The sequence below is a fragment of the Anas platyrhynchos genome, chromosome 9, assembly GCF_047663525.1.
Source record: "Anas platyrhynchos isolate ZD024472 breed Pekin duck chromosome 9, IASCAAS_PekinDuck_T2T, whole genome shotgun sequence".
NCBI lineage: Eukaryota > Metazoa > Chordata > Aves > Anseriformes > Anatidae > Anas > Anas platyrhynchos.
In genome coordinates, this window is record NC_092595.1 from 12,283,685 (window position 1) to 12,306,501 (window position 22,817).

The 22,817-nt window shown below is 59.2% G+C and overlaps 1 protein-coding gene across 1 annotated transcript in view; it reads left to right on the forward strand.

Annotated features, from left to right (window-relative positions):
* FCGBP (Fc gamma binding protein) overlaps nt 1–22,817 on the forward strand; it is a 59,158-nt gene that overhangs the window by 17,653 nt on the left and 18,688 nt on the right. The window contains exons 18-59 of the mRNA XM_072042540.1: nt 3–87; nt 210–278; nt 391–632; nt 728–1,011; nt 1,121–1,398; nt 1,642–2,237; nt 2,452–3,016; nt 3,182–3,381; nt 3,483–3,863; nt 4,224–4,510; nt 5,040–5,311; nt 5,587–5,670; nt 6,144–6,236; nt 6,628–6,869; nt 6,965–7,248; nt 7,358–7,635; nt 7,879–8,474; nt 8,689–9,253; nt 9,419–9,618; nt 9,720–10,100; nt 10,461–10,747; nt 11,277–11,548; nt 12,398–12,547; nt 13,139–13,395; nt 13,499–13,583; nt 13,706–13,774; nt 13,887–14,128; nt 14,224–14,507; nt 14,617–14,894; nt 15,138–15,733; nt 15,948–16,512; nt 16,678–16,877; nt 16,979–17,359; nt 17,720–18,006; nt 18,536–18,807; nt 19,083–19,166; nt 19,640–19,732; nt 20,124–20,365; nt 20,461–20,744; nt 20,854–21,131; nt 21,375–21,970; nt 22,185–22,749. Of these exons, the coding sequence (XP_071898641.1) occupies nt 3–87; nt 210–278; nt 391–632; nt 728–1,011; nt 1,121–1,398; nt 1,642–2,237; nt 2,452–3,016; nt 3,182–3,381; nt 3,483–3,863; nt 4,224–4,510; nt 5,040–5,311; nt 5,587–5,670; nt 6,144–6,236; nt 6,628–6,869; nt 6,965–7,248; nt 7,358–7,635; nt 7,879–8,474; nt 8,689–9,253; nt 9,419–9,618; nt 9,720–10,100; nt 10,461–10,747; nt 11,277–11,548; nt 12,398–12,547; nt 13,139–13,395; nt 13,499–13,583; nt 13,706–13,774; nt 13,887–14,128; nt 14,224–14,507; nt 14,617–14,894; nt 15,138–15,733; nt 15,948–16,512; nt 16,678–16,877; nt 16,979–17,359; nt 17,720–18,006; nt 18,536–18,807; nt 19,083–19,166; nt 19,640–19,732; nt 20,124–20,365; nt 20,461–20,744; nt 20,854–21,131; nt 21,375–21,970; nt 22,185–22,749 (12,349 nt within the window). The remainder of the gene's footprint in view (nt 1–2; nt 88–209; nt 279–390; nt 633–727; nt 1,012–1,120; nt 1,399–1,641; nt 2,238–2,451; nt 3,017–3,181; nt 3,382–3,482; nt 3,864–4,223; nt 4,511–5,039; nt 5,312–5,586; nt 5,671–6,143; nt 6,237–6,627; nt 6,870–6,964; nt 7,249–7,357; nt 7,636–7,878; nt 8,475–8,688; nt 9,254–9,418; nt 9,619–9,719; nt 10,101–10,460; nt 10,748–11,276; nt 11,549–12,397; nt 12,548–13,138; nt 13,396–13,498; nt 13,584–13,705; nt 13,775–13,886; nt 14,129–14,223; nt 14,508–14,616; nt 14,895–15,137; nt 15,734–15,947; nt 16,513–16,677; nt 16,878–16,978; nt 17,360–17,719; nt 18,007–18,535; nt 18,808–19,082; nt 19,167–19,639; nt 19,733–20,123; nt 20,366–20,460; nt 20,745–20,853; nt 21,132–21,374; nt 21,971–22,184; nt 22,750–22,817) is intronic.

The following is a 22,817-nucleotide window of genomic DNA, read 5'->3' on the forward strand; positions in this document are numbered from 1 at the left end:
AGATTGTCCTCGAAGGCATGATAGGTGAAGATTTCCGTAGCGACGTGGCACTGGATGATCTGTCCATTGAAAAGGGATACTGCCCAGGTACCTCATCACCCGGCTTGGGAAAGGGCAGATTGCTTGTCGTGGCAGTCAATGTAGTTTCTGCCTTGAAGAGGATCTGGTCAAGGGGGATTGATTGACATGTGCCATTGTGTCTCTCGTAGGCGATGGGCCTCCAACGCCTGGCACCAGCACACCAACACCTGGGACACCAACACCCTCGCCAGGCTCAGGTGAGTGGAGCAGACGAGTCACGGGGCTGCAGCGTTCGGTCAGGGTGGGCTGTGGAGAGGAGGCGGCAGGAGGTGCATCACTGAACGTTTCCTCTGGTCCTTCCTCTGTCAGGGACCTGTGTGGTGGAAGGAGACCCTCACTACCACACCTTTGACAATCAAATACACCACTTCATGGGCACCTGCACCTACACCCTGTCCAAGCTGTGTGAGAGCAACAGCTCGCTGCCCTACTTCAACGTGGAAGCGGCCAATGAGCACAGGGGAGGCAACACGCGCGTGTCCTACGTCCAGTACGTGGATGTCGATGTGTATGGCCAGCGCATAAGGCTGGGGAAGGGCGGCGTGGTGACGGTAAGCGCAGGGGGGAGCAACGTCGGGGCTGTGTCAGGACAGAGAGCCGCGCCAAACGGGTTGCTCCAACCCTCTCTTGGTTGGTGTCCTTGCAGGTCAACGGAGTGGCAGAGGTGCTGCCCTGCACCCCGTCGGCAGGCGTGCAGGTCTCGTCCAGCGGCTTCTACACTGTGGTCACGACAGACTTTGGCTTGAGAGTGAAGTTTGATGGGAACCATCTGGTGGAGGTGACGCTTCCGAGCACCTTTGGGCAGAAGGTTTGTGGCATGTGTGGGAACTACAACGGGATGGCAGCAGACGACTTCCTGAACCCGGACGGGGTGCTGGAGCCAGACTCCACCAGCCTGGGTAACAGCTGGCAGGTGTCCAACGACAGCAGGTGCGTGTGGCCCCCGCGTAGGTGCGGGGACGTGTCGCGCGAGGGGAGGAGGCGGCACCAGAAGAAGCCCACAGCTAACCCAGGGGCCCTTCTCCCTGCCTTTCCACAGCTGCTCAGCCGGACAGCCCGCCCCGCCAGCCTGTAGTGAGGCCGACAAGCAAGTCATTGCCAGCAGCAGCTTCTGCGGACTCCTCACTGACAGCAGCAGCCCCTTTGAGGTGTGCCACGCCGTGCTGAGTCCCAGCGGTTACTTCAACACCTGCCTTTACGACCTGTGTGAGCTGGGGCTGGATGACAAGGCCCTGTGCAACAGCTTGCAGGCCTATGCGGATGCCTGCCAGGCGCTTGGTGTCAAGCTCCCTGCGTGGAGGAACGCGACATTCTGCCGTAAGTCAGAAGCAGGGAAGCACCCCATTTCCCTGGGCTGGCCAGCCGCCATGGCAAGGAGCACCCTTTGTCCACCAGATCCCCATCGTGGTCCTTTCCCTGCGGAAGGCATCACGTGGGGGCATGGTGGGAACGGGGTGATGATGCCAGTTTCCAAAACATGCGGTGAAGCCTGCCTACCTTGAGGGCATTCTGAGTGTAGGGTTACCGATGGTTTCACTGCTACTCCTTTTGCCTTGGCAGCCATCACCTGTCCAGCCAACAGTCACTACGAGCCCTGTGCTGCAGCCTGCCCTGCCACCTGTGTTGACCCTATGGCTCCCGTCACCTGCAGCCTGCCGTGCGTGGAGGGTTGCGTGTGCGACAGCGGGTACCTGCTCTACAATGACCGATGTGTGCCCAGCCAGCAGTGCGGGTGCTGGCACAATGGGCAGCACTACCCGGTGGGCTCGGAGTTCTGGACGGACAACAGCTGCTCCACAAAGTGCACGTGTCCCACGCGGGGAGGCAAAGTCCAGTGCTCCAGCGCATCATGCCCTGCGGGCCAGTACTGTGGTGTGCAGAATGGGAAACCCGAGTGCCTTGAACACACATATGGCATCTGCAACGTCCACGGTGACCCTCACTACGTTACCTTTGACAAGGTGACGCACGACTTCATGGGGAACTGCACCTACACCCTGGCCAAAGTGTGCTCCAACAGCTCTGTGCCCTACTTCAATGTTGAGGCAAAGAACGAGCATCGTGGCAACCCCCGAGTGTCGTACGTGCGCGAAGTCCTGGTCGAGGTGTACGGAGAGCGCATTGCAATAGTCAAGCAGGAGAGGAGCCAAGTGCTGGTAAGGAGCTGGGCTGGCTCAAGCACGGTGTGTGTGCGAGGCAGGGCTGGCTTTTCTTGGCAGGGTCTTCCCTCTTCTCTGCTAAATGGGTCCCCAGAGTGCAGCAGATGTATGGCTGTGCAGCTGCAGGGGTGTCTGTGCGAGCGGGGCTCGTGGTCCTGTGGGGCCGAGGGCCCCAGAGAGACCACGGTCCATTGCGGTGCGTCTGCCCTAGGTGAACGGTGTGCGCCGGACCTTGCCGGTGAGTGCAGCAGGAGGAGCCATCAGAGTGAGCACAAGCGGCCGCTACATCGTCCTGGAGACGGACTTCAACCTCAGAGTGTCCTACGACGCCGACCACTCGGTGGAGGTGAGGGTGCCCACCACCTACTCCAACCTGACCTGCGGCATGTGCGGGAACTTCAACAGCCGGCGAGAGGACGACTACATGATGCCCGACGGGCAGCAAGCCGCAGACTCCAATGCATTGGGGGAGAGCTGGAAGGTGCCCGACGGTGACCCCTCTTGCGGTGTGCCCCCACCCCCGGAACCCTGCAGTGCGGAAGAGGAGAAGCTCTACCAATCGGAGCAGTTCTGTGGCATACTGACTGCCAGCCCAGGCTTTTTTGAGAGCTGCCATGCCGTGATCAACCCCCAGAGCTACTTTGACACCTGCTCCTACGACCTTTGTGCCCTGAGTGGCAGCCAGGAGGTCCTGTGTGGTGCCCTGGAGGCCTACGCTGACGCGTGCCAGGCAGCCGGCGTGACTCTTCTCCCCTGGAGGAATGCCACCTTCTGCCGTGAGTACCTGCCTTGGAGTTGCCAGAGGAAAGCGGGCCTCTCCCTGTGCCCAGTACCTCTGGCAAAGCAGCGATCAACGACTCGTTCGGTGGTCTTCGCCTTCCCAGAAGGTAGCCCCTTCCTGGAGGGCTTTGCAGGTCCTAACTGTCCCCTTCCCGTTGCAGCCCTGCGGTGCCCTGCCAACAGCTACTATGACCCTTGCATGACTGGCTGTCCTGCCACCTGCGTTGACCAACAAGCCCCGCAGAACTGCTCCAAGCCCTGCATGGAGGGCTGCGCGTGCACCTCTGGCTTCCTCCTCAGCGGAGACGCCTGCGTGCCCGAGGCCAACTGTGGCTGCCTCTTTGAGGGCAACTACTACAGCGTGAGTGAAAACCCTGTGGCGTCTCGCTCCCCTCCCGAGGCACTGCTTTGCCTCTACTTCCCTGCCTGACGTGATGGGGCTCCGGGTTTCTCTGCCTGCAGGAAGGAGAGCACTTGGTGGACGAGAACTGCACTAGGCAGTGCCAGTGTGAAGCCAACGGCCAGATGGTTTGCTCTGAGTTGTCCTGTGGTGAGGAGGAGATCTGCAAGATCCAGGACGGCCAGCCGGGCTGTTACCCAGCCAGCACAGCTCTCTGCCACATCTACGGCGACCCGCATTACAGCACCTTCGACGGGAAGCTTCACCACTTCCAGGGCTCCTGCAACTACACCGTGGTGACGGCCTGTGACAACTCCTCCCTCGGCTTCAGCATCACCACGCGCAACGAACATCGGGGCAGCCTGAGCTGGACGGCTCTGAACTCCGTCGCGCTGTCCATGGAAGGCCTCCACATTGCACTGCGCAAGAACAAGGCAGTCTACGTAAGCGCCCCTCACTGTTAGGCCTGGGAACACAGATATCCAAAGTACCATTAGTAGCACGGTTCCCCCAAAGAGCTTGATGTTGCCTGAACCTGCTGGCGTGCTCCCACGAGAGCACAGCGAGCCTGTGAGTGGGGCAGACAGGACGGCTGGCGCAGCAACAGCGTTTCTGCCTGCTGTCCCGAGCTTTCTGTGTGCTGTCCGTGGGGTAGCTGCTGTTCTCGTAGGGCTGGGCGCAGTTCCTCATGCCGTCAGCGCTTGTGGCTCGGTGGGCCCTGGCACCACCGCAGTGAAGAGCAGTGAGTTGGCAGCGGAGGGCCCGTCTTTATGCTTCTCTCTCCCCCTCTCCTCCCTGTTCAGATCAACGGTGCTCTGGCCTCCCTGCCTGCTTCTCCAGCCCCCGGTGTGACCATTTCTCTGAGTGGCTCCTACGTGCAGGTCTCTACCAAGCTGGGCCTGCAGGTGCAGTTCAACGGGGACCATGAGCTCCTTGTGAGGGTGTCCGAGAAGCACCAGGGCAAGCTGTGTGGGTTGTGTGGAACATACACCGGGAGACAAGAGGACGACTTCACACGACCCGATGGGGTCGTTGTGCCTGACACCAATGACTTTGGAGACAGCTGGAGGGTGCCGGATGACGAGTGGCCGTGAGTGCTTGTTGTGTCGCGTAGATGACGGACAAAGGGGAGCATGAGAGAGGGGAGCTGTGAGCAGCGCGAGGAAGGAGGGTTGGTAGTGTTAGTCACGCACGGGGCAGGTAGCAGGAGGCAGTTGTGGGAAAGCGTGAGGGAGCGTATGGAGGCTCCACAGCAGCAGGCACATGGCTCTTGCGTCTTGCTTCTGTGCTGCATCCACCCGTGGGATGTGCTGTCTGCAGCTGGATTCCTGACGTGTGGCTGTTCCCCTTTGTCCTCAAGGCTGGCTTGCTAGTGGCAGTGCCCAGGCCGCACCACACGATCAGGGTGCATGGTGCTGTCTCCCCGGAGGCTCTGTGCCCTGGGGCCCTGGGTGACCTCCATGCCAGGCCCTGTGTCCTACTCCACACACTGCATGTCGCTGCTCCTGACCCCAGAGAGGGTGGGCCGGGGCATGAGCACGGTGCTATTGCCAAGCTGGTGTGGTCACAGGTGCCTCAGCCGCCTGCTTCTGTGTCTCTGACGTCTGTCTGCTTTGCAGGTGTGACCCAACCCCTGTAACACCTCCATCCTGCTCCCCCTCTGCGGAGGAGGCAGCTAACAAGGAGTGTGCAATCCTCACGCAACCCGGTGGCCCGTTCCAGCCATGCCACGCAGTTCTGCCACCCGAGACGTACTTTGAGAGCTGTGTCTATGACCATTGTGCCACGAATGGCAGCACGGAGCAGCTCTGCAACGCCCTGGGTGCCTATGCTGCAGCCTGTGCTGAGGCAGGTGTTGCTCTGGGAGACTGGAGTGCTGGCACTGTCTGTGGTGAGTGTCCCATTGATCTCGTTTCGACTGTGGCTTCAAGGAAAAGGGCAGCAGGGTTTACTCTGTGTATCACCAGATGTTGTTGGGTCAGTGTACTTGTTATGCTGGTATGCATTTAACTTTGTTTAGCAAAGCTCCTTGTGACAGGGATACTGTGGCATTGCTGACCTTCACTCCGTTTTCCATGGTACTTTGTTGTCTGGGAAGGGTGGAATAACTGCCTGGAAGAAATCGCCATTATGAAACACAGCCTCTATACCACTTTCTCACTGTAGGTTCAACGGTTCCTCCAACCTCCACCCCCTTGCCAGGTACTACAACGCAGCCTCCCCACACAACTTCACCTGCGACAAGCACAGGTATGTTTAATTCCTGTCCGTGTTTTTTTTAACTGGCTGTGCTAAGTGCTGGGCTCAAGTACTTTCACTTGGTTGGCCTCCTCACCTGGCCACGAGCATGCCAGGGATGTAGGTGTGCCATGTGGGACACTGGGCAAACATGGTAGCCATCATCAGCAAGACTCACATGGTGCTCAGGTTCTGTCCTGTCCCATGCCCACCTTCTGCTTGTGGCAACTGTTCAGGTCCTTGCCTTTAAAGCCTCCGTTTGAAGGACAGAGTGGCTGTAGGGAAGGGGCTATGCTTCTCCTTTTATCACCCAGCTATGCTGGTGGCACAGCCTGCAAGTAGTGTGCCTCTTTTTGAGGAGTGATCCCTGTGTGCTTTCTTCCCTGCACTTCTCTTGTCATGGCGTTGGGGTGTTTGGGCAGGGCAGACCAGCTGCCTGGAACAAAATTTCCATGTTGACACAGACCTCTTCTGCCTATGCGTAGGTCCGCTGCCTCCAACAGCCTTGACTCCGTTGCCAGACAGCACAACACAGCCTACACACACACTGCCACCAACCACACCTGTGCCAAGCTCAGGTATCAGAGCCTTCTGCCCCCTTTTTTGCAGTTGTTATTAGCTGTTTCAGTCTTATTCACTACCATTAGGGGACAAAGGGAGCATTTGCGTTGGAGAGGCTGTTACTTTCTTTGTGTCACTCAATTGCTGTGGTAACAGACATTCACTACTCGGACCCTTTCAAAGCTGCTAGGGTGGGATCACTGCTCTGGGCAGCAGTGCCTGAAGCACTGAGGGATATAAGTGATATGGAGTGGCACTGTAATAGAAAGTCCAGTGTTGACAGTTTTCCACTAGCTCTGTCTCCCGGAGATGAGTCACGAGGCTACAGTGTTCGGTCAGGGTGGGCTGTGGAGAGGAGGCGGCAGGAGGTGCATCACTGAACGTTTCCTCTGGTCCTTCCTCTGTCAGGGACCTGTGTGGTGGAAGGAGACCCTCACTACCACACCTTTGACAATCAAATACACCACTTCATGGGCACCTGCACCTACACCCTGTCCAAGCTGTGTGAGAGCAACAGCTCGCTGCCCTACTTCAACGTGGAAGCGGCCAATGAGCACAGGGGAGGCAACACGCGCGTGTCCTACGTCCAGTACGTGGATGTCGATGTGTATGGCCAGCGCATAAGGCTGGGGAAGGGCGGCGTGGTGACGGTAAGCGCAGGGGGGAGCAACGTCGGGGCTGTGTCAGGACAGAGAGCCGCGCCAAACGGGTTGCTCCAACCCTCTCTTGGTTGGTGTCCTTGCAGGTCAACGGAGTGGCAGAGGTGCTGCCCTGCACCCCGTCGGCAGGCGTGCAGGTCTCGTCCAGCGGCTTCTACACTGTGGTCACGACAGACTTTGGCTTGAGAGTGAAGTTTGATGGGAACCATCTGGTGGAGGTGACGCTTCCGAGCACCTTTGGGCAGAAGGTTTGTGGCATGTGTGGGAACTACAACGGGATGGCAGCAGACGACTTCCTGAACCCGGACGGGGTGCTGGAGCCAGACTCCACCAGCCTGGGTAACAGCTGGCAGGTGTCCAACGACAGCAGGTGCGTGTGGCCCCCGCGTAGGTGCGGGGACGTGTCGCGCGAGGGGAGGAGGCGGCACCAGAAGAAGCCCACAGCTAACCCAGGGGCCCTTCTCCCTGCCTTTCCACAGCTGCTCAGCCGGACAGCCCGCCCCGCCAGCCTGTAGTGAGGCCGACAAGCAAGTCATTGCCAGCAGCAGCTTCTGCGGACTCCTCACTGACAGCAGCAGCCCCTTTGAGGTGTGCCACGCCGTGCTGAGTCCCAGCGGTTACTTCAACACCTGCCTTTACGACCTGTGTGAGCTGGGGCTGGATGACAAGGCCCTGTGCAACAGCTTGCAGGCCTATGCGGATGCCTGCCAGGCGCTTGGTGTCAAGCTCCCTGCGTGGAGGAACGCGACATTCTGCCGTAAGTCAGAAGCAGGGAAGCACCCCATTTCCCTGGGCTGGCCAGCCGCCATGGCAAGGAGCACCCTTTGTCCACCAGATCCCCATCGTGGTCCTTTCCCTGCGGAAGGCATCACGTGGGGGCATGGTGGGAACGGGGTGATGATGCCAGTTTCCAAAACATGCGGTGAAGCCTGCCTACCTTGAGGGCATTCTGAGTGTAGGGTTACCGATGGTTTCACTGCTACTCCTTTTGCCTTGGCAGCCATCACCTGTCCAGCCAACAGTCACTACGAGCCCTGTGCTGCAGCCTGCCCTGCCACCTGTGTTGACCCATTAGCACCGTATAAATGCAGTCTGCCGTGCGTGGAGGGTTGCGTGTGCGACAGCGGGTACCTGCTCTACAATGACCGATGTGTGCCCAGCCAGCAGTGCGGGTGCTGGCACAATGGGCAGCACTACCCGGTGGGCTCGGAGTTCTGGACGGACAACAGCTGCTCCACAAAGTGCACGTGTCCCACGCGGGGAGGCAAAGTCCAGTGCTCCAGCGCATCATGCCCTGCGGGCCAGTACTGTGGTGTGCAGAATGGGAAACCCGAGTGCCTTGAACACACATATGGCATCTGCAACGTCCACGGTGACCCTCACTACGTTACCTTTGACAAGGTGACGCACGACTTCATGGGGAACTGCACCTACACCCTGGCCAAAGTGTGCTCCAACAGCTCTGTGCCCTACTTCAATGTTGAGGCAAAGAACGAGCATCGTGGCAACCCCCGAGTGTCGTACGTGCGCGAAGTCCTGGTCGAGGTGTACGGAGAGCACATTGCAATAGTCAAGCAGGAGAGGAGCCAAGTGCTGGTAAGGAGCTGGGCTGGCTCAAGCACGGTGTGTGTGCGAGGCAGGGCTGGCTTTTCTTGGCAGGGTCTTCCCTCTTCTCTGCTAAATGGGTCCCCAGAGTGCAGCAGATGTATGGCTGTGCAGCTGCAGGGGTGTCTGTGCGAGCGGGGCTCGTGGTCCTGTGGGGCCGAGGGCCCCAGAGAGACCACGGTCCATTGCGGTGCGTCTGCCCTAGGTGAACGGTGTGCGCCGGACCTTGCCGGTGAGTGCAGCAGGAGGAGCCATCAGAGTGAGCACAAGCGGCCGCTACATCGTCCTGGAGACGGACTTCAACCTCAGAGTGTCCTACGACGCCGACCACTCGGTGGAGGTGAGGGTGCCCACCACCTACTCCAACCTGACCTGCGGCATGTGCGGGAACTTCAACAGCCGGCGAGAGGACGACTACATGATGCCCGACGGGCAGCAAGCCGCAGACTCCAATGCATTGGGGGAGAGCTGGAAGGTGCCCGACGGTGACCCCTCTTGCGGTGTGCCCCCACCCCCGGAACCCTGCAGTGCGGAAGAGGAGAAGCTCTACCAATCGGAGCAGTTCTGTGGCATACTGACTGCCAGCCCAGGCTTTTTTGAGAGCTGCCATGCCGTGATCAACCCCCAGAGCTACTTTGACACCTGCTCCTACGACCTTTGTGCCCTGAGTGGCAGCCAGGAGGTCCTGTGTGGTGCCCTGGAGGCCTACGCTGACGCGTGCCAGGCAGCCGGCGTGACTCTTCTCCCCTGGAGGAATGCCACCTTCTGCCGTGAGTACCTGCCTTGGAGTTGCCAGAGGAAAGCAGGCCTCTCCCTGTGCCCAGTACCTCTGGCAAAGCAGCGATCAACGACTCGTTCGGTGGTCTTCGCCTTCCCAGAAGGTAGCCCCTTCCTGGAGGGCTTTGCAGGTCCTAACTGTCCCCTTCCCGTTGCAGCCCTGCGGTGCCCTGCCAACAGCTACTATGACCCTTGCATGACTGGCTGTCCTGCCACCTGCGTTGACCAACAAGCCCCGCAGAACTGCTCCAAGCCCTGCATGGAGGGCTGCGCGTGCACCTCTGGCTTCCTCCTCAGCGGAGACGCCTGCGTGCCCGAGGCCAACTGTGGCTGCCTCTTTGAGGGCAACTACTACAGCGTGAGTGAAAACCCTGTGGCGTCTCGCTCCCCTCCCGAGGCACTGCTTTGCCTCTACTTCCCTGCCTGACGTGATGGGGCTCCGGGTTTCTCTGCCTGCAGGAAGGAGAGCACTTGGTGGACGAGAACTGCACTAGGCAGTGCCAGTGTGAAGCCAACGGCCAGATGGTTTGCTCTGAGTTGTCCTGTGGTGAGGAGGAGATCTGCAAGATCCAGGACGGCCAGCCGGGCTGTTACCCAGCCAGCACAGCTCTCTGCCACATCTACGGCGACCCGCATTACAGCACCTTCGACGGGAAGCTTCACCACTTCCAGGGCTCCTGCAACTACACCGTGGTGACGGCCTGTGACAACTCCTCCCTCGGCTTCAGCATCACCACGCGCAACGAACATCGGGGCAGCCTGAGCTGGACGGCTCTGAACTCCGTCGCGCTGTCCATGGAAGGCCTCCACATTGCACTGCGCAAGAACAAGGCAGTCTACGTAAGCGCCCCTCACTGTTAGGCCTGGGAACACAGATATCCAAAGTACCATTAGTAGCACGGTTCCCCCAAAGAGCTTGATGTTGCCTGAACCTGCTGGCGTGCTCCCACGAGAGCACAGCGAGCCTGTGAGTGGGGCAGACAGGACGGCTGGCGCAGCAACAGCGTTTCTGCCTGCTGTCCCGAGCTTTCTGTGTGCTGTCCGTGGGGTAGCTGCTGTTCTCGTAGGGCTGGGCGCGGTTCCTCATGCCGTCAGCGCTTGTGGCTCGGTGGGCCCTGGCACCACCGCAGTGAAGAGCAGTGAGTTGGCAGCGGAGGGCCTGTCTTTATGCTTCCCTCTCCCCCTCTCCTCCCTGTTCAGATCAACGGTGCTCTGGCCTCCCTGCCTGCTTCTCCAGCCCCCGGTGTGACCATTTCTCTGAGTGGCTCCTACGTGCAGGTCTCTACCAAGCTGGGCCTGCAGGTGCAGTTCAACGGGGACCATGAGCTCCTTGTGAGGGTGTCCGAGAAGCACCAGGGCAAGCTGTGTGGGTTGTGTGGAACATACACCGGGAGACAAGAGGACGACTTCACACGACCCGATGGGGTCGTTGTGCCTGACACCAATGACTTTGGAGACAGCTGGAGGGTGCCGGATGACGAGTGGCCGTGAGTGCTTGTTGTGTCGCGTAGATGACGGACAAAGGGGAGCATGAGAGAGGGGAGCTGTGAGCAGCGCGAGGAAGGAGGGTTGGTAGTGTTAGTCACGCGCGGGGCAGGTAGCAGGAGGCAGTTGTGGGAAAGCGTGAGGGAGCGTATGGAGGCTCCACAGCAGCAGGCACATGGCTCTTGCGTCTCGCTTCTGTGCTGCATCCACCCGTGGGATGTGCTGTCTGCAGCTGGATTCCTGACGTGTGGCTGTTCCCCTTTGTCCTCAAGGCTGGCTTGCTAGTGGCAGTGCCCAGGCCGCACCACACGATCAGGGTGCATGGTGCTGTCTCCCCGGAGGCTCTGTGCCCTGGGGCCCTGGGTGACCTCCATGCCGGGCCCTGTGTCCTACTCCACACACTGCATGTCGCTGCTCCTGACCCCAGAGAGGGTGGGCCGGGGCATGAGCACGGTGCTATTGCCAAGCTGGTGTGGTCACAGGTGCCTCAGCCGCCTGCTTCTGTGTCTCTGACGTCTGTCTGCTTTGCAGGTGTGACACAATCCCTGTAACACCTCCATCCTGCTCCCCCTCTGCGGAGGAGGCAGCTAACAAGGAGTGTGCAATCCTCACGCAACCCGGTGGCCCGTTCCAGCCATGCCACGCAGTTCTGCCACCCGAGACGTACTTTGAGAGCTGTGTCTATGACCATTGTGCCACAAATGGCAGCACGGAGCAGCTCTGCAACGCCCTGGGTGCCTATGCTGCAGCCTGTGCTGAGGCAGGTGTTGCTCTGGGAGACTGGAGTGCTGGCACTGTCTGTGGTGAGTGTCCCATTTGGGTTTGTTTTCATGACTGAGCTGTGACGATCTCCCGCACAGATTCTGTGGGATTGAAAAGTCAGAGATCATGGGTGTTCTTTTCTTTTACGTTCCTTGTCCTTAAGTCTTGTGGCTAAGGTCTAGATCCTGGACCCTCTCATTGCCACAGGAAATCTGCTGAGTGTGCACAATACTTCCTAGACTTGCAGTCCAGGGAGGCTTGCCTTCTCTGCCAGAGGAGTCCTGCCCAGAATGTTCTTGTGTTCCTGACAGCATTGCTTGTGCTTAGTGTGGAAGCGGCCTGTCCAGGGTGTAGTGTCATCAGCGTTTTGGCATTAGGAAGGCAGACGTTGCTTGAGGGATGTTAGAGGACGGCATCCCACTGCCCATCAAAGATGACTAAGACCCTACTGACGACTGTCCCTCTCTTATTTGAAGTGCTGTGCTGCTTCACGGATAAGGCAGAAAGGCCCTAATGTTGTAGGAAATCATTGATAGTATTCAGCCCAAGACAGAGCCCCTGACCTTCTGGGAGGCATAGCAAGGTACCACCTGTAGAGGTGGAGAGAAGAAGGGGGGACCCAGAGGAGGGAGAGAGGAAGAAGCCTTCACCAATGAACATTGGGGAATGCCCGGGATAGGGACAATGTCCTGGGAACAGCCTTGCTCCTCAGCCTGCCTGTCCTCAGGTTGATCTCTACTACACCACGATGTTGCCTACTTGCACTTGGTTGGCCATCCTCACCCGGCCATGAGCACGCCAGGGGTGTTGGTGTGCCCTGTGGGACACTGGGAAAAGGTGGCCCCACCCTTACTTTAGAAACTCTGCTTTCCTTTCCGCACCGTATCCAGCTTTGCCAACAGCCTGCAATTTCAACTGCACATTTGACGTCGACCTCTGTGAGTGGGTCCAGGAGGCGTCCAGCAGCATCGACTGGACAAGGCACAAGGGGCCAACACCATCGCCAGATACCGGCCCTTCCTTCGACCACACAACAGGAGGTAGGAGCAGCAGCCAGCTTGTGACGGTCATTCAGGCCGAGGGGTGTCCTTAGGAAGATGGCAACAAACCTTTTCCAACAGCGAATACAGGCCGAATGTTTCCTGGATTTGATCCAGAGCCATTTGTAGCAGTCTCCCCCAGGGCCAGAGCCTTTCTTTAGGAAGCTTTTCAGGTGTGGGAATCAGTCTGTGGTACTGCCAGGACAGGCAACGATCTGTCGTGCAAGGGGAGAAGTAATGCAAAGCTTGATGGCAGACTGTCTTGGGGGAAGAGGAACGGGTCTCTTCTAGGAGACACTGGCTTCTCCAGAAGCCAACGATGAGTGGGCCCCAAAGCTGCAGAGCCATGCTAGGATGATGGTGGTGCTTTGGAGGTGATGCCGTTGCCATAGAGCTGGCACGTCCTCTGGGAGCACGGTTTGTAGGTAGACTTGGGGCTGGGGGGTTGTGGCTAGTGAAGGAGCTCTCTTTGCTCCTTTTGCCTGCCTTAAACTGCAGCAGGAGGCGCTCCCACGACTGTGCGTGGGTTGTTCCTGGGTGCTTTGTCTAGATTTGATGGTGTGCGACAGTGTGGCTGGCACTTTGTTTCAGACGGCTACTACATCTACCTGCATGGGAGCTCCTATTACCCGTACTTGGTGTCTCAGCTGGTCAGCCCGGTGTGCAACTCAACGGGTCCGCACTGCTTCCGCTTCTGGTACCACATGTACGGCGTGGCTGAAGAAATGGCCCTGCGGGTGTACGTGACTAGGGACAAAGAACTTCTGCAGGTTTGGGAAGCAACTGGGAACCACGGGGACATATGGTACTTGGGAGAGGTCACGGTGCACAGCACAGGAAACATGCAGGTGAGGGCAGAGGCTCAAACTGCCATCTGAGACGGGGTGTGCTTTGAAATGGCACACAGTGTTTGTGGCTGGAGCTAATGCTGCAAACCATCCCTTCCCTTAGATTGTCCTCGAGGGACAATGGGGGGAAGATTTCCGCAGCGACGTGGCACTGGATGATCTGTCCATTGAAAAGGGATACTGCCCAGGTACCTCATCACCCGGCTTGGGAAAGGGCAGCTTGCTTGTCGTGGCAGTCAATGTAGTTTCTGCCTTGAAGAGGATCTGGTCAAGGGGGATTGATTGACATGTGCCATTGTGTCTCTCGTAGGCGATGGGCCTCCAACGCCTGGCACCAGCACACCAACACCTGGGACACCAACACCCTCGCCAGGCTCAGGTGAGTGGAGCAGACGAGTCACGGGGCTGCAGTGTTCGGTCAGGGTGGGCTGTGGAGAGGAGGCGGCAGGAGGTGCATCACTGAACGTTTCCTCTGGTCCTTCCTCTGTCAGGGACCTGTGTGGTGGAAGGAGACCCTCACTACCACACCTTTGACAATCAAATACACCACTTCATGGGCACCTGCACCTACACCCTGTCCAAGCTGTGTGAGAGCAACAGCTCGCTGCCCTACTTCAACGTGGAAGCGGCCAATGAGCACAGGGGAGGCAACACGCGCGTGTCCTACGTCCAGTACGTGGATGTCGATGTGTATGGCCAGCGCATAAGGCTGGGGAAGGGCGGCGTGGTGACGGTAAGCGCAGGGGGGAGCAACGTCGGGGCTGTGTCAGGACAGAGAGCCGCGCCAAACGGGTTGCTCCAACCCTCTCTTGGTTGGTGTCCTTGCAGGTCAACGGAGTGGCAGAGGTGCTGCCCTGCACCCCGTCGGCAGGCGTGCAGGTCTCGTCCAGCGGCTTCTACACTGTGGTCACGACAGACTTTGGCTTGAGAGTGAAGTTTGATGGGAACCATCTGGTGGAGGTGACGCTTCCGAGCACCTTTGGGCAGAAGGTTTGTGGCATGTGTGGGAACTACAACGGGATGGCAGCAGACGACTTCCTGAACCCGGACGGGGTGCTGGAGCCAGACTCCACCAGCCTGGGTAACAGCTGGCAGGTGTCCAACGACAGCAGGTGCGTGTGGCCCCCGCGTAGGTGCGGGGACGTGTCGCGCGAGGGGAGGAGGCGGCACCAGAAGAAGCCCACAGCTAACCCAGGGGCCCTTCTCCCTGCCTTTCCACAGCTGCTCAGCCGGACAGCCCGCCCCGCCAGCCTGTAGTGAGGCCGACAAGCAAGTCATTGCCAGCAGCAGCTTCTGCGGACTCCTCACTGACAGCAGCAGCCCCTTTGAGGTGTGCCACGCCGTGCTGAGTCCCAGCGGTTACTTCAACACCTGCCTTTACGACCTGTGTGAGCTGGGGCTGGATGACAAGGCCCTGTGCAACAGCTTGCAGGCCTATGCGGATGCCTGCCGGGCGCTTGGTGTCAAGCTCCCTGCGTGGAGGAACGCGACATTCTGCCGTAAGTCAGAAGCAGGGAAGCACCCCATTTCCCTGGGCTGGCCAGCCGCCATGGCAAGGAGCACCCTTTGTCCACCAGATCCCCATCGTGGTCCTTTCCCTGCGGAAGGCATCACGTGGGGGCATGGTGGGAACGGGGTGATGATGCCAGTTTCCAAAACATGCGGTGAAGCCTGCCTACCTTGAGGGCATTCTGAGTGTAGGGTTACCGATGGTTTCACTGCTACTCCTTTTGCCTTGGCAGCCATCACCTGTCCAGCCAACAGTCACTACGAGCCCTGTGCTGCAGCCTGCCCTGCCACCTGTGTTGACCCTATGGCTCCCGTCACCTGCAGCCTGCCGTGCGTGGAGGGTTGCGTGTGCGACAGCGGGTACCTGCTCTACAATGACCGATGTGTGCCCAGCCAGCAGTGCGGGTGCTGGCACAATGGGCAGCACTACCCGGTGGGCTCGGAGTTCTGGACGGACAACAGCTGCTCCACAAAGTGCACGTGTCCCACGCGGGGAGGCAAAGTCCAGTGCTCCAGCGCATCATGCCCTGCGGGCCAGTACTGTGGTGTGCAGAATGGGAAACCCGAGTGCCTTGAACACACATATGGCATCTGCAACGTCCACGGTGACCCTCACTACGTTACCTTTGACAAGGTGACGCACGACTTCATGGGGAACTGCACCTACACCCTGGCCAAAGTGTGCTCCAACAGCTCTGTGCCCTACTTCAATGTTGAGGCAAAGAACGAGCATCGTGGCAACCCCCGAGTGTCGTACGTGCGCGAAGTCCTGGTCGAGGTGTACGGAGAGCGCATTGCAATAGTCAAGCAGGAGAGGAGCCAAGTGCTGGTAAGGAGCTGGGCTGGCTCAAGCACGGTGTGTGTGCGAGGCAGGGCTGGCTTTTCTTGGCAGGGTCTTCCCTCTTCTCTGCTAAATGGGTCCCCAGAGTGCAGCAGATGTATGGCTGTGCAGCTGCAGGGGTGTCTGTGCGAGCGGGGCTCGTGGTCCTGTGGGGCCGAGGGCCCCAGAGAGACCACGGTCCATTGCGGTGCGTCTGCCCTAGGTGAACGGTGTGCGCCGGACCTTGCCGGTGAGTGCAGCAGGAGGAGCCATCAGAGTGAGCACAAGCGGCCGCTACATCGTCCTGGAGACGGACTTCAACCTCAGAGTGTCCTACGACGCCGACCACTCGGTGGAGGTGAGGGTGCCCACCACCTACTCCAACCTGACCTGCGGCATGTGCGGGAACTTCAACAGCCGGCGAGAGGACGACTACATGATGCCCGACGGGCAGCAAGCCGCAGACTCCAATGCATTGGGGGAGAGCTGGAAGGTGCCCGACGGTGACCCCTCTTGCGGTGTGCCCCCACCCCCGGAACCCTGCAGTGCGGAAGAGGAGAAGCTCTACCAATCGGAGCAGTTCTGTGGCATACTGACTGCCAGCCCAGGCTTTTTTGAGAGCTGCCATGCCGTGATCAACCCCCAGAGCTACTTTGACACCTGCTCCTACGACCTTTGTGCCCTGAGTGGCAGCCAGGAGGTCCTGTGTGGTGCCCTGGAGGCCTACGCTGACGCGTGCCAGGCAGCCGGCGTGACTCTTCTCCCCTGGAGGAATGCCACCTTCTGCCGTGAGTACCTGCCTTGGAGTTGCCAGAGGAAAGCGGGCCTCTCCCTGTGCCCAGTACCTCTGGCAAAGCAGCGATCAACGACTCGTTCGGTGGTCTTCGCCTTCCCAGAAGGTAGCCCCTTCCTGGAGGGCTTTGCAGGTCCTAACTGTCCCCTTCCCGTTGCAGCCCTGCGGTGCCCTGCCAACAGCTACTATGACCCTTGCATGACTGGCTGTCCTGCCACCTGCGTTGACCAACAAGCCCCGCAGAACTGCTCCAAGCCCTGCATGGAGGGCTGCGCGTGCACCTCTGGCTTCCTCCTCAGCGGAGACGCCTGCGTGCCCGAGGCCAACTGTGGCTGCCTCTTTGAGGGCAACTACTACAGCGTGAGTGAAAACCCTGTGGCGTCTCGCTCCCCTCCCGAGGCACTGCTTTGCCTCTACTTCCCTGCCTGACGTGATGGGGCTCCGGGTTTCTCTGCCTGCAGGAAGGAGAGCACTTGGTGGACGAGAACTGCACTAGGCAGTGCCAGTGTGAAGCCAACGGCCAGATGGTTTGCTCTGAGTTGTCCTGTGGTGAGGAGGAGATCTGCAAGATCCAGGACGGCCAGCCGGGCTGTTACCCAGCCAGCACAGCTCTCTGCCACATCTACGGCGACCCGCATTACAGCACCTTCGACGGGAAGCTTCACCACTTCCAGGGCTCCTGCAACTACACCGTGGTGACGGCCTGTGACAACTCCTCCCTCGGCTTCAGCATCACCACGCGCAACGAACATCGGGGCAGCCTGAGCTGGACGGCTCTGAACTCCGTCGCGCTGTCCATGGAAGGCCTCCACATTGCACTGCGCAAGAACAAGGCAGTCTACGTAAGCGCCCCTCACTGTTAGGCCTGGGAACACAGATATCCAAAGTACCATTAGTAGCACGGTTCCCCCAAAGAGCTTGATGTTGCCTGAACCTGCTGGCGTGCTCCCACGAGAGCACAGCGAGCCTGTGAGTGGGGCAGACAGGACGGCTGGCGCAGCAACAGCGTTTCTGCCTGCTGTCCCGAGCTTTCTGTGTGCTGTCCGTGGGGTAGCTGCTGTTCTCGTAGGGCTGGGCGCGGTTCCTCATGCCGTCAGCGCTTGTGGCTCGGTGGGCCCTGGCACCACCACAGTGAAGAGCAGTGAGTTGGCAGCGGAGGGCCCGTCTTTATGCTTCTCTCTCCCCCTCTCCTCCCTGTTCAGATCAACGGTGCTCTGGCCTCCCTGCCTGCTTCTCCAGCCCCCGGTGTGACCATTTCTCTGAGTGGCTCCTACGTGCAGGTCTCTACCAAGCTGGGCCTGCAGGTGCAGTTCAACGGGGACCATGAGCTCCTTGTGAGGGTGTCCGAGAAGCACCAGGGCAAGCTGTGTGGGTTGTGTGGAACATACACCGGGAGACAAGAGGACGACTTCACACGACCCGATGGGGTCGTTGTGCCTGACACCAATGACTTTGGAGACAGCTGGAGGGTGCCGGATGACGAGTGGCCGTGAGTGCTTGTTGTGTCGCGTAGATGACGGACAAAGGGGAGCATGAGAGAGGGGAGCTGTGAGCAGCGCGAGGAAGGAGGGTTGGTAGTGTTAGTCACGCGCGGGGCAGGTAGCAGGAGGCAGTTGTGGGAAAGCGTGAGGGAGCGTATGGAGGCTCCACAGCAGCAGGCACATGGCTCTTGCGTCTCGCTTCTGTGCTGCATCCACCCGTGGGATGTGCTGTCTGCAGCTGGATTCCTGACGTGTGGCTGTTCCCCTTTGTCCTCAAGGCTGGCTTGCTAGTGGCAGTGCCCAGGCCGCACCACACGATCAGGGTGCATGGTGCTGTCTCCCCGGAGGCTCTGTGCCCTGGGGCCCTGGGTGACCTCCATGCCGGGCCCTGTGTCCTACTCCACACACTGCATGTCGCTGCTCCTGACCCCAGAGAGGGTGGGCCGGGGCATGAGCACGGTGCTATTGCCAAGCTGGTGTGGTCACAGGTGCCTCAGCCGCCTGCTTCTGTGTCTCTGACGTCTGTCTGCTTTGCAGGTGTGACCCAACCCCTGTAACACCTCCATCCTGCTCCCCCTCTGCGGAGGAGGCAGCTAACAAGGAGTGTGCAATCCTCACGCAACCCGGTGGCCCGTTCCAGCCATGCCACGCAGTTCTGCCACCCGAGACGTACTTTGAGAGCTGTGTCTATGACCATTGTGCCACGAATGGCAGCACGGAGCAGCTCTGCAACGCCCTGGGTGCCTATGCTGCAGCCTGTGCTGAGGCAGGTGTTGCTCTGGGAGACTGGAGTGCTGGCACTGTCTGTGGTGAGTGTCCCATTGATCTCGTTTCGACTGTGGCTTCAAGGAAAAGGGCAGCAGGGTTTACTCTGTGTATCACCAGATGTTGTTGGGTCAGTGTACTTGTTATGCTGGTATGCATTTAACTTTGTTTAGCAAAGCTCCTTGTGACAGGGATACTGTGGCATTGCTGACCTTCACTCCGTTTTCCATGGTACTTTGTTGTCTGGGAAGGGTGGAATAACTGCCTGGAAGAAATCGCCATTATGAAACACAGCCTCTATACCACTTTCTCACTGTAGGTTCAACGGTTCCTCCAACCTCCACCCCCTTGCCAGGTACTACAACGCAGCCTCCCCACACAACTTCACCTGCGACAAGCACAGGTATGTTTAATTCCTGTCCGTGTTTTTTTTAACTGGCTGTGCTAAGTGCTGGGCTCAAGTACTTTCACTTGGTTGGCCTCCTCACCTGGCCACGAGCATGCCAGGGATGTAGGTGTGCCATGTGGGACACTGGGCAAACATGGTAGCCATCATCAGCAAGACTCACATGGTGCTCAGGTTCTGTCCTGTCCCATGCCCACCTTCTGCTTGTGGCAACTGTTCAGGTCCTTGCCTTTAAAGCCTCCGTTTGAAGGACAGAGTGGCTGTAGGGAAGGGGCTATGCTTCTCCTTTTATCACCCAGCTATGCTGGTGGCACAGCCTGCAAGTAGTGTGCCTCTTTTTGAGGAGTGATCCCTGTGTGCTTTCTTCCCTGCACTTCTCTTGTCATGGCGTTGGGGTGTTTGGGCAGGGCAGACCAGCTGCCTGGAACAAAATTTCCATGTTGACACAGACCTCTTCTGCCTATGCGTAGGTCCGCTGCCTCCAACAGCCTTGACTCCGTTGCCAGACAGCACAACACAGCCTACACACACACTGCCACCAACCACACCTGTGCCAAGCTCAGGTATCAGAGCCTTCTGCCCCCTTTTTTGCAGTTGTTATTAGCTGTTTCAGTCTTATTCACTACCATTAGGGGACAAAGGGAGCATTTGCGTTGGAGAGGCTGTTACTTTCTTTGTGTCACTCAATTGCTGTGGTAACAGACATTCACTACTCGGACCCTTTCAAAGCTGCTAGGGTGGGATCACTGCTCTGGGCAGCAGTGCCTGAAGCACTGAGGGATATAAGTGATATGGAGTGGCACTGTAATAGAAAGTCCAGTGTTGACAGTTTTCCACTAGCTCTGTCTCCCGGAGATGAGTCACGAGGCTACAGTGTTCGGTCAGGGTGGGCTGTGGAGAGGAGGCGGCAGGAGGTGCATCACTGAACGTTTCCTCTGGTCCTTCCTCTGTCAGGGACCTGTGTGGTGGAAGGAGACCCTCACTACCACACCTTTGACAATCAAATACACCACTTCATGGGCACCTGCACCTACACCCTGTCCAAGCTGTGTGAGAGCAACAGCTCGCTGCCCTACTTCAACGTGGAAGCGGCCAATGAGCACAGGGGAGGCAACACGCGCGTGTCCTACGTCCAGTACGTGGATGTCGATGTGTATGGCCAGCGCATAAGGCTGGGGAAGGGCGGCGTGGTGACGGTAAGCGCAGGGGGGAGCAACGTCGGGGCTGTGTCAGGACAGAGAGCCGCGCCAAACGGGTTGCTCCAACCCTCTCTTGGTTGGTGTCCTTGCAGGTCAACGGAGTGGCAGAGGTGCTGCCCTGCACCCCGTCGGCAGGCGTGCAGGTCTCGTCCAGCGGCTTCTACACTGTGGTCACGACAGACTTTGGCTTGAGAGTGAAGTTTGATGGGAACCATCTGGTGGAGGTGACGCTTCCGAGCACCTTTGGGCAGAAGGTTTGTGGCATGTGTGGGAACTACAACGGGATGGCAGCAGACGACTTCCTGAACCCAGACGGGGTGCTGGAGCCAGACTCCACCAGCCTGGGTAACAGCTGGCAGGTGTCCAACGACAGCAGGTGCGTGTGGCCCCCGCGTAGGTGCGGGGACGTGTCGCGCGAGGGGAGGAGGCGGCACCAGAAGAAGCCCACAGCTAACCCAGGGGCCCTTCTCCCTGCCTTTCCACAGCTGCTCAGCCGGACAGCCCGCCCCGCCAGCCTGTAGTGAGGCCGACAAGCAAGTCATTGCCAGCAGCAGCTTCTGCGGACTCCTCACTGACAGCAGCAGCCCCTTTGAGGTGTGCCACGCCGTGCTGAGTCCCAGCGGTTACTTCAACACCTGCCTTTACGACCTGTGTGAGCTGGGGCTGGATGACAAGGCCCTGTGCAACAGCTTGCAGGCCTATGCGGATGCCTGCCGGGCGCTTGGTGTCAAGCTCCCTGCGTGGAGGAACGCGACATTCTGCCGTAAGTCAGAAGCAGGGAAGCACCCCATTTCCCTGGGCTGGCCAGCCGCCATGGCAAGGAGCACCCTTTGTCCACCAGATCCCCATCGTGGTCCTTTCCCTGCGGAAGGCATCACGTGGGGGCATGGTGGGAACGGGGTGATGATGCCAGTTTCCAAAACATGCGGTGAAGCCTGCCTACCTTGAGTGCATTCTGAGTGTAGGGTTACCGATGGTTTCACTGCTACTCCTTTTGCCTTGGCAGCCATCACCTGTCCAGCCAACAGTCACTACGAGCCCTGTGCTGCAGCCTGCCCTGCCACCTGTGTTGACCCATTAGCGCCGTATAAATGCAGTCTGCCGTGCGTGGAGGGTTGCGTGTGCGACAGCGGGTACCTGCTCTACAATGACCGATGTGTGCCCAGCCAGCAGTGCGGGTGCTGGCACAATGGGCAGCACTACCCGGTGGGCTCGGAGTTCTGGACGGACAACAGCTGCTCCACAAAGTGCACGTGTCCCACGCGGGGAGGCAAAGTCCAGTGTTCCAGCGCCTCATGCCCTGCGGGCCAGTACTGTGGTGTGCAGAATGGGAAACCCGAGTGCCTTGAACACACATATGGCATCTGCAACGTCCACGGTGACCCTCACTACGTTACCTTTGACAAGGTGACGCACGACTTCATGGGGAACTGCACCTACACCCTGGCCAAAGTGTGCTCCAACAGCTCTGTGCCCTACTTCAATGTTGAGGCAAAGAACGAGCATCGTGGCAACCCCCGAGTGTCGTACGTGCGCGAAGTCCTGGTCGAGGTGTACGGAGAGCGCATTGCAATAGTCAAGCAGGAGAGGAGCCAAGTGCTGGTAAGGAGCTGGGCTGGCTCAAGCACGGTGTGTGTGCGAGGCAGGGCTGGCTTTTCTTGGCAGGGTCTTCCCTCTTCTCTGCTAAATGGGTCCCCAGAGTGCAGCAGATGTATGGCTGTGCAGCTGCAGGGGTGTCTGTGCGAGCGGGGCTCGTGGTCCTGTGGGGCCGAGGGCCCCAGAGAGACCACGGTCCATTGCGGTGCGTCTGCCCTAGGTGAACGGTGTGCGCCGGACCTTGCCGGTGAGTGCAGCAGGAGGAGCCATCAGAGTGAGCACAAGCGGCCGCTACATCGTCCTGGAGACGGACTTCAACCTCAGAGTGTCCTACGACGCCGACCACTCGGTGGAGGTGAGGGTGCCCACCACCTACTCCAACCTGACCTGCGGCATGTGCGGGAACTTCAACAGCCGGCGAGAGGACGACTACATGATGCCCGACGGGCAGCAAGCCGCAGACTCCAATGCATTGGGGGAGAGCTGGAAGGTGCCCGACGGTGACCCCTCTTGCGGTGTGCCCCCACCCCCGGAACCCTGCAGTGCGGAAGAGGAGAAGCTCTACCAATCGGAGCAGTTCTGTGGCATACTGACTGCCAGCCCAGGCTTTTTTGAGAGCTGCCATGCCGTGATCAACCCCCAGAGCTACTTTGACACCTGCTCCTACGACCTTTGTGCCCTGAGTGGCAGCCAGGAGGTCCTGTGTGGTGCCCTGGAGGCCTACGCTGACGCGTGCCAGGCAGCCGGCGTGACTCTTCTCCCCTGGAGGAATGCCACCTTCTGCCGTGAGTACCTGCCTTGGAGTTGCCAGAGGAAAGCGGGCCTCTCCCTGTGCCCAGTACCTCTGGCAAAG